Source organism: Diprion similis, chromosome 6 (genome assembly GCF_021155765.1).
Source record: "Diprion similis isolate iyDipSimi1 chromosome 6, iyDipSimi1.1, whole genome shotgun sequence".
Taxonomy (NCBI): domain Eukaryota; kingdom Metazoa; phylum Arthropoda; class Insecta; order Hymenoptera; family Diprionidae; genus Diprion; species Diprion similis.
In genome coordinates, this window is record NC_060110.1 from 8388079 (window position 1) to 8405219 (window position 17141).

Here is a 17141-nt window from a genome sequence, read left to right on the forward strand (position 1 = left end):
CCAGGGCTGATCTCCCGCAGCGTAGTCACAAGTTCATGTCGCGCTTACACCCTGCGAAAAACGAATAGTGGGGATAGGAACGTGAATATCCACCACGACGAGATGCCATGATGGAGGATATCGCAACAAATGGTATGTTTTTACACGAATAAATGTACATTCCAAATTCTGACGGGAGTTGTAACATGTGTGAGCACTTCATATGCGTTTACAACGCACATTCCACACTAACAGACTAAGTTGTGTCCTAAAATTTGACAGTTGACACTCGACGTCCACATAAAAGTGTGGGCGTCCCGTGTTCGCCTTGCTATCACGGTTAATCATTCTATTTACACAGTTCTTGGTGTATGCAAAACGCTGAGTTTGCATATTAAACCTTCGGTCATACCCGGATCGTATTGTTGGCTAAATGTTATAATCTTGTTCACATTCGCGCAAACTTTATCCAGAATTCTACATTCCTGCATCCAGAATTTTTTCCGATCACCAGTCACAATTGACAATCCTGTGCGTATGGGATGTATTGACAACCTATGATTCACAATCGGACCTTTTTTTTACGTGTTTTACTATCCGAAAATTTGTTTATTCATGTTGACTCACATGTTCAATCATTTACACGGTCCAGTAAATTGCGAACAGTTGATATTAACTGTCTAACAATAAGATAATTGCATAACAATACCATTGGCTAACCGTAACTGCAAGGCTATGCATATGCATAGGTGTGTAAAGCGTGTAATGAGTTTGGCAACAATGCTTTTTCTTACATCAAACAATGATAAAGATGCAAAAATATTTTCGCATCTGTTTTTGATTTGTTTGCATAGTGCTAATTCTGTTATTCATCATTTTTAGACTCCTGTTCTTTTATTACCTCTAAAATTATTTAATATCATATATTTCTAAGGGACTTTTTGCACAACTCAATTAGTTTGAATTTAAATTTAAATTATAGATACGGGAGGGGAGGGCGGAGGTACATCGATTTGTGCTGGGTGCCTAAATGCAATCGACGAGGATGAATTTATTCAGGCACTGAGCCAGGAATGGCATATAGACTGCTTTCGGTAAGACTGAATAGGCAATATGAATTTTTAATTCTATATTAACACTGCCATGTGATCAATGCACTTGAAACTTCGTAATAACTTACATTGAAGAGATCCTAAAGTTATAGAGTTTGCAGCAAGAAACTAACTTTTTTTGAAAGATTTATACAGTACAGATCATTTGACCAAACATTTCATTACTTAATTTTTCTCAAATGAAATATTCATGTTAAAGGCGGAAAAAATATAAAAATAAATATAGTTAAGATTCCGCAAAGGAAAATTGTTTGCACATAGTCATTGGTGAACTCTTGCGATTGAATTTCTTTTTTGTGCTTAACCATTATGAAATATATAGAAACATATCTCGTGTAACTTTGTATAAGTTGAGCGTAACAGACATTTTTTATATTTTCAGATGCTCAGCTTGCGATGCTGCTTTATCTTCATGGTATTTTGAAAAAGATGGTTTATTATTTTGTAAAAATGATTATTGGGCTGCTTACGGAGAGGCTTGTCAAGGATGTGGTCAAGTCATCACAGGACCAGTTATGTTGGCAGGAGATCACAAATTTCACCCAGAATGTTTTGCCTGCAATTCATGCAGTAATTTCATTGGTGATGGAGAGAGCTATGCCCTTGTCGAGAGGTCAAAATTGTACTGTGGCGTATGTTACAAAAGGCAAATGCAGCCACTGAGCAAAACTGCGAATTATCCGTTCGTCAGAAATCCACACAGCATCAGATTAGTGGAAATCCCTCCAAATACGAATGGCGTTATTCAAGATCCAAAGAGACAGAGAGGGATCAAACTTTCATTGGACACATCTCCAAGTCCAAGAACTTGCGGAGGAGCTTTATTACGCATCTCTGAGTGAGTAAATAGAGTACATTTTTCAAATGTATAGAAATTGGGTTTTTCATTACTTTTCCTATAGTTTATTGTTTGCCATATTAAGTTATATCGTGCAACACAGTTTGGCTGATGCAAAGCATGATTGTGTTTGTGTTTTACCTGTTCAATGTTGACATTTTGAAATCACTAAAATAATGCAACTGATGTCGTACGTGGGGAAATACAATAAATGATTACACACTTCTGTAAGCAAAAGTCTATTCCTTGTAACATCATGTTACATTACTTGTATATAATTTCATCAGAAATTCCGTCTTTGTTACGTTCATTTATTGGGACATTTACGCTTGTGAGAGAGCTTAGTAAGTGATTCAACTGTCAATTCGAAGCAAAATACAGATGTAAATTTCGACACTTGATTAGAATCATCCAGTGTTTGTATAATTGGGGAGTTTTGGAAAGATGCATAACATGGTTCAACATTTAGATGTTGGTATGGGTCAAGGTAACCCATATACAACAAAAATCATTAGATTATCAGCTGTGATACATATGTATATATGTATATATGTATGTATTTATGTAAGTACGTGTGTATGTATGTATAAATGTATGCATCTATGTATAAGTACACCATTTTTTACTCGCAAAATTGGTATTAGTAACCCGTATTTATAATTTAAAGTAGGTATACATCTAATAAAATACTTTTGCTAATAACTGAAAACAAACAAAATGCAGGTTAATGAGAAACGTGCGTGGAAAAATCAGTAAGCTGGCTGCCTCTGTGATGGAGGTTCTGTTTAGGCTATGCTGCAACTTCTCTAACTATAGGTATTTCATAACAAATTAATAATTCCAACTTAATGTTGTGTAATCGGTCATAAAATCAATGCTTGGTGTTAGATGATTATTATCCGTTCATATTGACATTGATTATAGAATAAAACTGGTCTATATTTTACTTGCTGCATGCCATTATCTTTGAGTATAATGCACGAACAACGTATTATGATAACCAGCAAAATGTGTAACATTAACAATTGCGTTCCGCCACATTTATTGTTGGTAAATTATTTGTTCAAATATTTTTAGGAAGTCTGATTAAGAGATATCTCTTACCAAATGTTTCCAAGTTGTAGGTACTTGATATCTTTTTTTTAGATTTCAAACAAGCTAACAAGATCTATTATCGAGATAACTTCGTAAAGGTGTATCCTCATTTACTGCAATTCCGATAATATAACATTTCACAATTTGCTTATCATAAATATGTTAGCATACTCACAACAAGTTCTGCTATAATCCCTCAGACTGGCAACCTTGCAGCAAATACATAGACATTTTGCTTCAATTTTTGTCATCACTGATTGATCCATTTCCATCTGCATCTGCATCTGCTTTGAATTGAAAATTGGTAGTATAAGTAAGGGAATAATTGTTCTGGCTTTTTGATGAATATTTAGCCCCTCTATTGATCAATTGAACTTGTAAACCCTGCACAGTAGGCACTGCGTATAAATATTTATTGCAACTTTCATTTGTTACCAATAATTTTCAAACTTGTTCGTCTTCTACAATTATTAGGATAAGTGAAGAGTAATATCTTTACATTATACACTGATACATTTTCTGAGCAAGTTTTCATCACAGCTGACTAATCATCGTTGTATCACAATTACTATGCTTAATCTGAATGCCTAAATTCGTGTGTCTGAGTGTTGGCAGTCGTTTATTTGTAAATCTATAATTTTATATCTGGTTTTACCAAGCACTTTCAAAAAATACATTTGCACGTACAACTTGAAAATATTTGCACGCAATAACCATTTGTCGATATGTAATAAATATGAGATTTTCATAGTTAATATTTGTAAATATTATTGCATAACATGTTACAGACTGAACATGTCTAGTGATCTCATGTCGCTGCATATTGGTGATCGAATCTTAGAGGTGAACGGCACACCTGTTAAAGAGCAACCCATTGAAAGTATCGAAAACCTAATACGATATTCCGATACAGTTCTGCAGGTAGACAATAATGCTATTCTGGAATTTTTTCAAATAATTGTCATGTAGATTTTAAATACGAAGTTATGCACCACCTACTTGTGCCATGTTTCTTTGTGCTAAACACAATATTAATGAAGATACCGTTTCAGTTGACTATTGAACATGATCCAGATGCAGTATCTAGGCGACCATCTTTCCCAAATGCTCCCTCACCTGTTATTACAAGTTCTCTCAGCCCAAGAACTAGCCCAGAGGGCAAAGAAAGGCTGTTTAAACGCCGTGACGAGGGATACATTAGTGGAACAAGAAGTAGACAACTCAGGAGAACCCGAGATCCCATGCATAAAGAGCGCAGCAGTTCAATGTCCAGATTACTTGATGGGTAGATTTCTTACTCAGATATAAATAATATTGCTAACTTTCAAAATTTAGCTATTTTCAACAAGAAAACTTTTTATACTGTTGTGTTTACATTGAGACATGTTTATAGTTCTCCACAATCGAGTGCAACCTCTGATTTGAGTCGGACAAGATCTTTTCGAGTGGAACCTAAAAACCAAAGGATATTTCGAGCCAGTGACTTAGTGAAAGGAGAGCTTTTGGGCAAAGGCTTCTTTGGACAGGTGTACAAAGTTACGCATCGAGATACTGGTGAAGTTATGGTTCTCAAAGAACTGTATAGAGTTGACGAAGAAGCTCAGAAAAACTTCCTAAAAGAGGTAAGCGAGTGCAGTCTTACTTTGGTGCTTGTCATTTTGATTTTCCAATTCATATTCAGATGGTTGAAGAAATCTGGTACTAACATTTTTCTTTAGTCAGGGAAAATTGAGCAACTAGTCAGAAAAGTTAGGGAAGTCAGGGGAATTTTTTCCGAAAAAAGTGGCAACCACTAGTTTAAAAGAATGTGAACGAATTAAAACAATTTTTTCATATCATTTTTAAGAATTAATTTCCAAACATCTATCATACATTTCCATAGGTTGCAGTACTACGTTCTCTACATCACAACAACGTTCTAAGATTCATCGGTGTTCTCTATAAGGAGAAAAAACTTCACCTAGTAACTGAATTTATATCTGGCGGCACTTTGCGTGGACTTCTCCATGATACAAACGAGTCTTTGCCATGGGAGCAACGTACTTCTTTTGCAAAGGATATTGCAGCTGGTATGGCTTATTTACATTCCATGAATATTATTCATAGAGATTTAAACTCGCACAATTGCCTGGTAAGAGAAGACAAGACTGTAGTTGTAGCTGATTTCGGCTTAGCGAGGATAATTCAAAATGGTAATTCGCCTGACAAACGTAAATATAGCCGACATTCTGGCGAAGGTAGAAGTTCAAAAAGATGCGAACGTAAGAAGAGGTATACAGTTGTGGGAAATCCTTACTGGATGGCACCCGAAATGATGAAAGGAAATAAGTATGATGAAAAAGTTGATATATTCAGCTACGGTATTGTACTCTGCGAAATAATTGGCAGAGTTCAAGCTGACCCTGATTATCTACCCAGGTCATCAGACTTTGGCCTAAATCAAAACGTATTCAAGGAAAAATTTTGCGCCAATTGTCCCGAGACATTTTATATGATTGCATTTTTGTGCTGCGATTTAAACCCAGATAAAAGACCTCCATTTGAAGTAATGGAAGTTTGGTTCGAAGGCTTGGCCATGCACCTTTCTGTCGGTGCCCCATTACCTTCAGACCTAGATTTTGATATTCGGCATTACACCGGACCTAGCCCAAGCAGCAGCGAATCAACAACTCCAGAAACGCTTGCACCACAATTGAAGCCAATCAGAGAAGGACAGATACATCAAGAGAAGAAGCGTTCGTGTGGTTGTGACGATAGCACCTTGGAGCGAGATCCTAGTCCTGTAAGCAATAAAAATCCAAAAATCCCAGATGTTGTCAGTCCGGAAAAATCTTCCCGTGAAAGCATGACCAAACTGAATGAAAACAACGCTCCTAACTTGGGGCGATATTCCAGACGAAATTCTAGGTCCAAGGAATCATTGTCTGACAGAGAGAAACCTAGTATTGTAATTTCTCCTGAAAGTAAGGACTTCAGTGGACGTTATTTCCGTCAAAACAGTAAGTCTAAGTCCAAAGACGCTTCGTTGGAAGGAACAAAACCTGGCATGTATTCTCGGCAGAATAGTAATAAAAGTAAACATCAAACTACTTTGAATGAGAAATATTACAGTAGAAGGCAAGATGAGACATCTGATAAATTGTTTTCAACGACTAATGATAGGCACATGAAGCAGATGAGCGATTCGAATGAAATCACAGGGAAAGACAATGGTTCCATTTCGAGGCATGGAAGCGAAGTTAAAGAAACTGTTATTCCAGTGCCGCTGATTGAAAAAATGAGATACGTTGGTCAAACCAATGCCGAAACTGGCTTAGAGAGACCTTTGACGCCATGTAATATTGGGAAAAAATATTCGTACCAACTTAATAGTTCATCACCGGCAACAAAAACCAAAGAAATCTCGAGGCAAAATTCAATTGAGAGTATAGACAGCAAAATTAAATCTCAGCCTGGATTTAATAGTTCAGACGCAACTAGTGTTTTAAGTTCTTACTTGAGACAAATTACTAAAGGCAAAATATCTCCTGAGAAAGAAAATCGAACCGTGTCTAGATACAGCAGTTCAAATTCTGTCAACAGCAATTCAAGTAAGAGCTCCTCTGACAGTTCCAGATCTCCAGCTGGCTCGTATTTAAGAAGAACTAAGATCTCGCCCACGAAAGAGCAGTTCAAACATGCATTTTCAAGACAAGACAGTACTGGGTCTAATAAAAGTTCAGACAATGGGTCCGTGGAACTTACCTCAAAATTCAGCAAATTGAGGTCCTTGTCAGGTCACCAGAAATCTATAGAAAACCAGAACATGAAGCCAACGAGCAATGAAAAAAATTTGGAAGATGAATCAGCACTGCAAAGCGATCTTTCATATCAAAAGAGCTTGCCAAAGGAGAAACCGTTCAGAAGACCCAGTATCGGTTGTTTGCCGAATGTCGTTTTCAAGCGAGATGTTCTCTCCAGGCAGGACAGTTTCGGGTCTGATGCAAGTACGCTGAAAAAAGGTGATCTTTATTACACAGATAGTTTCTGTTCAAATGAGAGTACGTTGAAGAAGGATGAATTTTACAGATTAAATAGCGCCGAAGCTGATTCGATCTCATTGCAAAGTGAGGATAAAGTAAATAAATGCTTATGTAAATTATCTGAAGACTGTAAATGCCTCAAAGAATTTGAAGCAAAATCGACTGATGATCAAAAAAATTATGTAATAGCCCACCGCGATATCGTTAATTCCCTCCAAGACAAGTCAAGAATTTGTTCTGATAAAGCAAGTGACACATCACAGATCTACAGCGGAAGCTTTAGGGCTTCCCAAAATCTAACAGAGGACCATAGGAGTTACAAAAACACAGGTGTTTTTAGACAGGATAGCTTTGGATTAGACAGCGCAGTAGGTACAATGAGAAGCGATTTTTTCTCTGATTTAGATCTGGTTAAATTAAGAGGTGGCGGAGCAACACCTGAGTTATGCTGTACACCAGAAACATGTTGTACACCCGAGCGGCCCCTTTCGCCATTCGAAAGTACTGCTCTATGATCTTAACCTGTTCCTTTTGACCTGATCTGAAAAAAATATAATATAGAGCAATGTGACAATGGCAATCTATTTTCATCTTACGCAAGGCAGTGTGCTTGTTTCGTCATATTTGTAAAAATTAGCTGGCGTGCATACCTTAAATATTTTTTTTTCTTAATAATTCAAACCAACTTAGTGAATTATGTTAGTAAAATAGTCGGACCAATTATGATACTTTCACAGATATTTCATTGTCATTGATCAACTGTTCCAAAATAAGAATCGAAGCTCTTTTCTAATTTTGTAAGGGCTGGAGATTTTTAGTGTTTACAGAATAAAAAAATCTTCAATTTTTCATTTTGAAGAAGTTATGCAATGGTCATGCTATAATGAAATTTCTGTGTATGTGTTTTAATATACTTCACTATTTTTTAGAGTGAAAAAAGAGCTTAAACGTTACACTGAATCTATCTAATGTATACACGAAAATGATTGATATAGATCAATTCTTGAGCTTGATAATCATTATGTGGAGTATAAAATTGTATATCCTCTCACTTAATTTCGTCAATAGACTAAGTTTAAAAAAAAAAAAAAAAAATCAACAAACATTCCTATTAAATCTTGCCCTTAGATTTATGTATAGTCGATTTTAGTTTGAAGTAAACGATCTGAATTTACAGCATTCCATTTACAAAATTTCCTTGCTCTAAAAATGGTGTTTCTTGCAACAATTTTTTCATACATATTTTTGATTGGGCAATAAATGCCAGGTGAAATTGAATCGAAAGACTTGATATCTAGAGGTTATAAGACGGACAATGTAAAAAAAAAAAACGGATAAAATCATTCCGATGTATTTAAAAAAGGTCTACATGAAGGATAAAATATTAAGGCTCACTAGTGTCGTCTATCATGATTGATGAAGGAAATCAATGTTGAGATAAGTAATGTGCTCTGCATCGTATACCTCAGTTACGTAAGTATTAATATAGGGTCTACAAAGAAAATATGAATGAGCCTTTATTACCGCATATTTGTGTAAATTTGAATGTATGGTTTAAAAGAGTTTGGAAATGCGTATAAGTCTTGCACAGGTTTGAAATTTTGAAGGGTAGTTTATCTTCAGGTGATGAGATTTGGCAACAAAAGACTTTATATGCTATTCCGATCGTGAGTTAAAAACAATACATTTTACGTTCAAAAATATGTATCACGTTTGAGTGAGTAAGATAGCATTCATAACTAAAAGTTTGATTGGAGCCTGTGCCTGTATAGAAAACTTTACGTGTACATAGGTTTGTATATAGTTTTAGGCTTTTCGATCATAGAGCTTTGAAAACACAAGCAAAAAACAAAAAAACAACCGTACTAGAATTGGAAACCTACTAACTAGATCTCTAGTACTAAAAATATTATTTTTATTTACACTTTTACTGTTAAGAAAGAATATTATTTGCAGGATGATACAAATTTTTCACATCTTATTATTCATTCATCCAACGAGTTAACTGGTTTTTCTGACCTACATTAGTTTCCTTCCTCATTATGGAAAATATAATTTATTTTTCCAAATATATGTATGATTGTGTCGTCTAAAATATTGCTACTAATTCTGTAAATGTTACAGTGTAATATGAGTTTTAACTTAAATTAATATCCTAATTATTTGTGCTTAATCTTATCGTACAATTAATATGATTCATGATTCTTGAAAACATAGAAGAAATAATTGAATGAAAAGTTTTTTAACATTTACTTATAGAGTCGTCCTGCAGTTGAAATAATTCTTTGTTACCTAATTTACAATCAAAATGTACTTAATTTCCTAAGTTATCGTATAATTGAATTGTTGAATGAACGTCGGTGAAAGAATGTTAAATTCGAAACCACGGTGATAACGCGAATGGCAATTAAAAGTTGAGAAAAAAAACGTGTATTTATCGTTTACAAAAAATTGATCTAATCAATCTCTTTGTAGTTCTTGAATTACTTTCAATGGCGTACATGAAAGTGGTTTCGAATTATTGTATAAACGTTAAACGTTGTCTGTGATAGAAAGTGTTTTGAAATTGTACAGCAAACAATTGAGTACTTGTAATTAACCGGTTAGAATTGAATACAACATTGTATACTTGTATGTATTATTATCAGCAATACTCATACATAACAGTAACGGAACTAGTTACATTTAATTATCGATTAAAATCTAATATATAATTTTTGGTGTGAATATTAATGAATTTCAACGGAATTCGTGTAATTAGTATTCTTAATAGTTATATATTACAAAACTTGAAAATTGCGTCAATAATATTGCCTGTAATTTTTTCCGGATGTACATTATGAGTAACAGTATTGAACATTCAGTCTTGTTTGGTCACTTGGTCAGTATTAAAAATGTCAATAATGTCTTTTACGAAAAGAAATTGTCTTACAATTTCTTGTAAATTTGTACAAAAACCTGCACCAGCACAGTTATTGAGAATATTTTTGATGCACCATTGACCGATAAACATGGTCCTTGTATAATAATGTAGTAGACTTTTTGACAAGTTGCTTATTTGCCCACGCGGGGTATTAATCGGGTTTTTGCAAAAATCTAGTAAGAATAAATAAATTACAAAATGGCTAATAAACGACGAAGTTACCCACGCTACGCAATTTACATTTTAATGTTATAAAATATTTCCGTATTAAACCAATAACAAACTTTATTTATCACCTTATACGTTGAAATTTCCGTAAATAAAATGAAACTGTTATTATTATATAACTTACGAAAAAAGAACCGCGCCGGTAGTAGGTTTTAGTTCGTGTAAATTTGTAGCAACAATACTGTTATGCGCGTAGAGAAAGATTTTTTGATTGAAAAATGAGTTTAAAAAAATGATCTGATTCAGTTTGGAAGCTTTCATCGTACTTTCATGCAACTTGCATCGCGATTGATATGAATTTATCAATTTAAAAATCCTTCGCTACGATATTGAATAGCCTTTTATACATTTCGTGTATACTATTTAATTGTGAACCATTTTTTCATAATGTTTTTTTAACGTGGAGTTATAATAGTATTTAAACAAAATGTGTCTCATTTAACATTCCAATAATTCAGAAAAAAACTAAACAATTGAAAAATAAAAAGTTTGTTAATAATGATAATGATCCCGTAGTTTTTATTTCCACTCACCCAAGCCTAGATTTTCTTGTTCATGTTAAGAACAGACCAGTATTGTTGAAAAATTTCTATTCGAGAGAAATTCGCTATCAACACTATTATATTTTTATTACTGTCGTAATTACACAGTTTAAAACTCAGCGCTGCTGATAAAATACCTCTCGAGTCAACGTCTACAGATGACAGCACTCTGAGAGGAATTATGAGAACACAAAGAGAAATTCCGCGAGGTGGCGCCAGGCTGCCTTTTCTCTGGCAGAAAGTATTTCAAAGTTCGACGTGATACATAACAATGTGCATGGCAAATTTTTTTTTATATCATCGCGAAAAGTAATAGTTGAAACATAAAGAAAATTAAATGAATCGAATGAATAGCAAAATCAAATCGTTCAGCGTACAAGTCACAAAAGTTTCTGGAAAAAATCATTCGAAGAATGAAAATTGAATTTGACACATTTTTCCTGGATTGAAAATCATTTTTTAAGTAGCTGGGATGTTCCAATCCACTTCATGTGGCTGATAATAATTACTCGTAGTCGCTTAGGCACTCACGTCTTTCAAACAATGTGGAAAAAGTGTTAATAGTTGGTATTTTTGACGATGTTGCCTTTTTCAATTCAAATACAGGCAAATCAAAATCAATCGTTATAGTATAATATAAAAGAATATAAAAGATTATACCAAACGCTGGTTCGATTTGAAATTCTTTGCTGTTTTTCAGAAAAATACACGCATGATATTACTTGAGTATGTTTTACAATCACTAGTTAAGAGGATGCTATGGTCAGTCCGGACCGAATTAAATGTTAAATGGGTTGAATGTTTTCTATTTTGGCTATTATCAGAGGCTATGCATTGCAGTGCAAAAAGGGGCATAACGGCCGTATTCTACATGGAATTCTAGACAAAAACACGGCAAAACACTTTGGTTTTACGCGAAAATGAATTACTCTGATTTCGTTCAGAATTGATCTTTTTCTGTTTGTGATCCGTGGACTTTGATATTTAGAGACATTTAAGTCTACTTTGACACTGAGTAGCGCATCCCCTTAATCGTTATTGTAAAAGCGTGCCGTTCAGTAATCGGAGATTTCCTCAACGCTGTAGTAGTTGTTACAACGATTATATCGCCTTTTATGCAGGATGTTGTAAATCTATTAAGACATTCATCATAGAGCATATGATAAAATTATCATGCACATCCCAGCTGCAGCAAAGCAGCAACAAGTCCGAAGAGCCCTCTTTGCCAACACGTTTCATAAGATAGCTGAATATATTATCACCGTACGTCAGCGCGGGTCGTAAACGTAGCCAAAGCGCAATATTGAGAAAATGCAAAATTACGAGTAAAACGGTGCCAGGCGGAGAAAAAGTGCCAAAAAATCGCTGACTGCTGATTGGCCTAGATGCACCATCTATTTTATTTGTATAATAAATCGAAAAACGATACCACATATATATTGGCATTCGCGATATGTATGTTGAATACGTGCCCTGGTAAATAGAAATCGTAAAAATATAAAACTTTCGATCGGAGAGAATTTCAGTATTGTTTATCAAGCTGCACAATAAGCTTACCGATCGGTACAATTTATCATAAATGTTTCTTTGTCTGCATCTATAATGGTAATTATAATTCTGTGAATCGTAAGGAATTAAGTCACCTTACAATACATATGAAAAGCGAATAACGAAAAAAAAAAGAAGAGATATTTCCCTCCATTATATATAGTGCAGGGAAAATAATATCTGGGTATTATGGGTATAATATGTAGAAAAAGACGTGAGAATGACGAGGCCGCTGCAGTCTGCCGCAATCTCCATCTATCCTGTGTTTTCCGCATTTCGTTCACTTTCTGCCTAGAATATTAATACGGGCGCGAGGTCAAGTGCCGAATCGTGCTCCAAAAATAATGAAATTTGAATACGTGTTTTCGAGTCTGATGGTTTATGTTTAAGAAAGATGTTATCCGGGTGGCCAGATCCGTGGGAACTTTGCCGGTAAAAGAGATGAATTTGCGGACTCGGCGCTCCGGTACGTGGATGTATGTATGCACAATGTCCGTATACATACTTCGTAGATATTCATGTAACAACGTGAAATGAGAAACGAGAAATAAGCATGCGAGAGAAATGCTTCCTGTCGCTCCATAGCCATACGGCCATACGCGCATGGCCATAGGTACAGCCAGACGCCTGCACGAGCTTCTTGATCATTCATATAACGTTATATATGTTTTAATGTACGGAGGTCTTCAACTATAATATAGCGATAAAATCGTACATGCATACCTCATATACACTTGAGGTTCACATCTTTATATACCTACCTACAAGATATGAAATTGTATGTACGACGTGTACAGTAATTCAACCGCGTTGCGGCACTGCAGACAATTAGTGGCACCGTATCGCTGTTCAAATTTGTTAATTTCCCTGCTCACCTCTACCTCTAGTCTTTATACCATGACGGACACGCACCGAGCGGAACAGCTATAAACTGTAAACGATACAAAGGCAAAACAAACTCCTTTCATTTCCAGTCCCGGCTATTCAGATCCTCTCACATGCGGAGTACAACATTGCTACACGCGTCTTACGTTAGTCTCCTTAACCGCTCCCCTTCGCTCCCCGTTTACGCACCTGATAATCGCAAACTCAGTGTGCCCGGAATGCTGGCTTCATAATTGCGACCCCTCTTTGCGAATAGTTAGCTTGTACAAGATATCGGAAGACGCCTTCGTATTTGCAGAAAATATACGTCGCTTCAAAAGAGACGTAGATATTTAATTATGTTAACGTATATACTTTTTCAATGTATTTTTTATGCGGTTTAACAACTCGATATGCAGAAAAATTATTGCTTTCTCAATTTTTCCGCGCCATATTGTGTATATTGCTTAGGTGCAGTGGTTTCTCCCACTGCGGCGAAGTTCGATATGAGGCATCGCACAATGCTGCGCAAAAAGTGAAAGTGAATAAATCGAGGAAGACGGAAACGAAAAATACTGCGAAGGTACGCGCAGATTTACAGGTCTCCCTGCAGGCAACGGAAACTTTAAATTTAAGGCTCTGCGAAAATGGGGGTGTCGCCTCGCCCTGCGGAGAGAACGAGAGACTCACTCCAAGGTCCTCCCTCTCCTTTCCGCCCATCGTTGGTCTCCTGCTGAATAAAATGATAATAAAGTTTATCGCCCGGAGCTTCCAGTGTTCCTCGATCCCGGGCGGCAGTTCCGTAGCTGCGGCACAGAAGGCGGAATACAGGTCTGACAATTATGGCCCGGGCGGTTCGAGCTTATATTGGTAGAAAGCGGAACAGAAGATGGGATCGCTTTCGTAGATCGTCTGACTTCAACCCTCTCTTTGTGGGATTCGATTCCTGGCCAATTTGAGAAACCGATCGGTTTTACACTTTCAGTATGCTATAATACGCCTCTTAGTTTTATCAGTGCGAACAGACCGCAAAGCATGTCGGGTGTCGCTCGACGCCATATTCCTACTGCTCAATATCACTTATACCTATATTGAGTCAAATTGCTGGAAGATAATCGCGCAGATGTTTTACAGGACTTGCGAAAAGAATTTTCGTAATGGCTGCAATGTCACTCAATCCCGGAATTACCTAAGAAGCAAGAGTTACGCATTGCTTTAAAATATATGCTCCAATCGATTGGTTATGCAGATAATCAACTACAACTATAATTCTTTTGAGAAAATTAGGTGCTTTAAAATCCTCAGGGAACATTTTTACAATTATTGTTTTACTCCTATATGATTGAACGAAATTCCTTGAAAAATCGGTAGAATGATTTTAGTCGAAGGTAACAAGGAAAACATTTCCGGGCTTTGGAGTAACTTTTTAGAAGTCGATTAATGACGCTTCTGGGCAGATACCTAACACAGTTTTTTTTTTGCACTGCAGTAATCCGAGCCAGTATCTTATAAATTCTTCATTAATTGGTACCATAATTGTTCCCGCTGCTGTCAAAATGCGTTACGCCATAATTCAAAACAATACACAGAATCTGTGATCACTGGATTAAATGATTTTGGCTTAAAATTAGAAGAACTCAGTTGCAGGAAAAATAGATATAGTAGAATTCGACCAACAAAGAGTGCACAAAGTATATAATAAAGAAGAAACGTTAGAAATTTCAATAGTGGTAACAATAAGACCAATATTAACGAACGAATTAAAAACAGAGTCAATAGTTTATCATTTGTAAAAGGATTGTTCGAACAGATTCGACTAAAATTTACGTGAGTTTATGTAAAAATTCACGTATCTATGTGTTGCGTTTGGCGTTTCGCTCACAATCAGCCGATAGAAGAGGGACTCGCGCCCTTCTGGAGCCAAGAACTGGCCCAAAGTTCGTTCGTAATGGCCGCGATCTCATCTCCGGTGGCCGCCTATCGCGATAATACCATTATGCGAATTCGTGATTTGCATATTTCAGAAACCGGCGTGCAGCGGCTATACACACAGGAAAGCATAAACAACTCCGTTAACTGGGTTTCTGCCCGAGAGATGAGTTGCGCTAAGGATTTATGAAACACCGTTTCACCAAGTGTTTTATATTACCCCCCTTCCCTCCGCTAACTATATCGTCTAACCTCGTTCTCGAAACAACACATTGTGCGGACGTTATAACGCAGGTCTGATATCATATTTTTCATTTTTATCCAGCATTATGTATCCGATTCCCGCGCTTCAGTAATACGTACTTTTCGCACGGCTGGACAAATTTGTCTACCCCTACCTCAAATCTAGATGAATCATTATTTGAGAAAAATACGTCTACAACGCCCTTTAATACAATATATATTAATACGAGACAATTCTACAGATGTGAATCAGGTCTTGGATTTATTGTTAATTATGTCTGTGAAAACTTTCTGAATTGGTTTTTCATATCAACAAGAATAAACGGTATAAGAAATTCCGGCACTGTCTTTACGTAAGACTCTTCAAACTATTCCAGAAAATTTGACGCGAGTTCGAATTAAGATCCGAATGGTCCGTTTCTTCCGGGGAAAAATCTGTGTAATTCGGTGTATCTGCAAGCATAAACATTGGGTATTTCGAATTGTTTTAACTTGATGTTAGACGTGGCTCAGCTTCAAGTAAAAGAGGAAAGTAACTTCGGTAAACTGCAGGGAATGGCACAAGCAGGCAAATAATTACAGGTGTAAATAGACGCGACGTCTGAATTCGTTAACACGAGGCGACGAAAGGTTGGGGTTAAATCGGAGCACAGAAATCCTCCGGAAAGGCGTCACCCTCGAGGTGAACCGGCACCAGGATTGCACCCTCGGAATATTTACGAATTTGTGGAATCCGAAGGCTGCGGCCGGAGGGGCGCGGAGCGGCGGTCGGCTAAGATGGATCGTCGGGGCCCGAAGAAGGTGGCAGTTGATGGGTGTAAACGGTAGATAAGATCGAGCAGGAGCTCCCCTATAGATCTGCCGACTCCTATTTCGAAAAGTCTCCTTTGGTCGCCTTTCGACGGTGCGGCTGTCCGTCTCCCCCTTTCGTCTGCACCCCGTCGCGTCGCACCCACGTTCCCTTATGCATCTACCGGGCTTTTAATTATCTCGAAAAGCTAAGACAAAGGATCTCAGGTCGAACGGCTAAGGACAGACCCGACAGACAGTTGAAAAAGGTACACGTATACCCCAGGGGACAAAAGTTACTGGCTTATGACGCGCGTTTGACATCCGAACCGTATTTCTTACAACCACCGATACACCTTGGGCAAGATGCCACCCTTGCTACCAATTTTATTCCCCTTTGCGTCCTTGGCTTGCGTCGAATTCATATTTCGATGGCTGATTCGTAAAGTCCTCAACATAATTGACCTCAATTTATATCGCGAATGAATGCACTGCATCCTATATATATACATCACATATCATTCGAATTTATCTCATTTTGACACTGTCTTGATCCTCCTGCAGGACAACAAAATTTCGAAATTGGCACTTGATGTATATTCTGGTTTTCGCATAAATAACTCTTCTACTCCGTCATTCCGTTTAATTTTATTCATTTATAATAAATATAAAATACGCGACGCGTCCTACGACAAGGTCTTCCTCTCGGTCCGGACGAGAATATCCACTAAGTCATTCTGTTCTCTTCGGAGCAATTTTCTTCCAACCTTCGCGGCTTTGGGTCGACACAAAGCGGCCGCTATCCGCAGCATCAGTGTCCGATACCAGACTCAGGTGACATTTGTTACTCGACGGAGGTGACCGAGGTGCCCGAGGTGCCCGGGGTGATCGAGGGGCCTCTTATTAAGCCCAGGCTACCTCCAGGTCGCCGGCAGAGGCGCGTTTGACAGGCCGCGTCGATGACAGCAAATATTTACAACGTCATACCCGTCGGGTTGGGCGTTCCGTTCCTGCCTCCATGGCTCGAAC

General features: G+C 37.1%; 1 protein-coding gene across 2 annotated transcripts; it reads left to right on the top strand.

The window, feature by feature from the left end:
- The first annotated feature begins 35 nt into the window (after positions 1-35).
- LOC124406720 (probable serine/threonine-protein kinase DDB_G0271402) lies at positions 36-10319 on the top strand. Of its 2 annotated transcripts, XM_046882265.1 has the most exons (8): positions 36-132; positions 962-1073; positions 1474-1929; positions 2653-2745; positions 3813-3945; positions 4077-4309; positions 4418-4646; positions 4907-10319. In XM_046882265.1, exons 1-8 carry the CDS (start codon positions 108-110, stop codon positions 7559-7561), a joined length of 3936 nt encoding a protein of 1311 aa, XP_046738221.1. In that variant the 5' UTR covers positions 36-107; the 3' UTR covers positions 7562-10319. The 2 variants fall into 2 exon arrangements, with proteins under 2 accessions (XP_046738221.1, XP_046738222.1); XM_046882266.1 differs by lacking the exon at positions 2653-2745.
- Positions 10320-17141: the final 6822 nt, after the last annotated feature.

What these genes read in the sequence shown, in the direction of transcription:
- LOC124406720 (XM_046882265.1), top strand. Translation starts at nt 108, where the DNA reads ATGATGGAGGATATCGCAACAAATG. An exon ending in GCTTTATTACGCATCTCTGA is followed by an intron (nt 1,930 to 2,652) that starts GTGAGTAAATAG and finishes AACAAAATGCAG; the next exon opens with GTTAATGAGAAACGTGCGTG. An exon ending in TGCAACTTCTCTAACTATAG is followed by an intron (nt 2,746 to 3,812) that starts GTATTTCATAAC and finishes AACATGTTACAG; the next exon opens with ACTGAACATGTCTAGTGATC.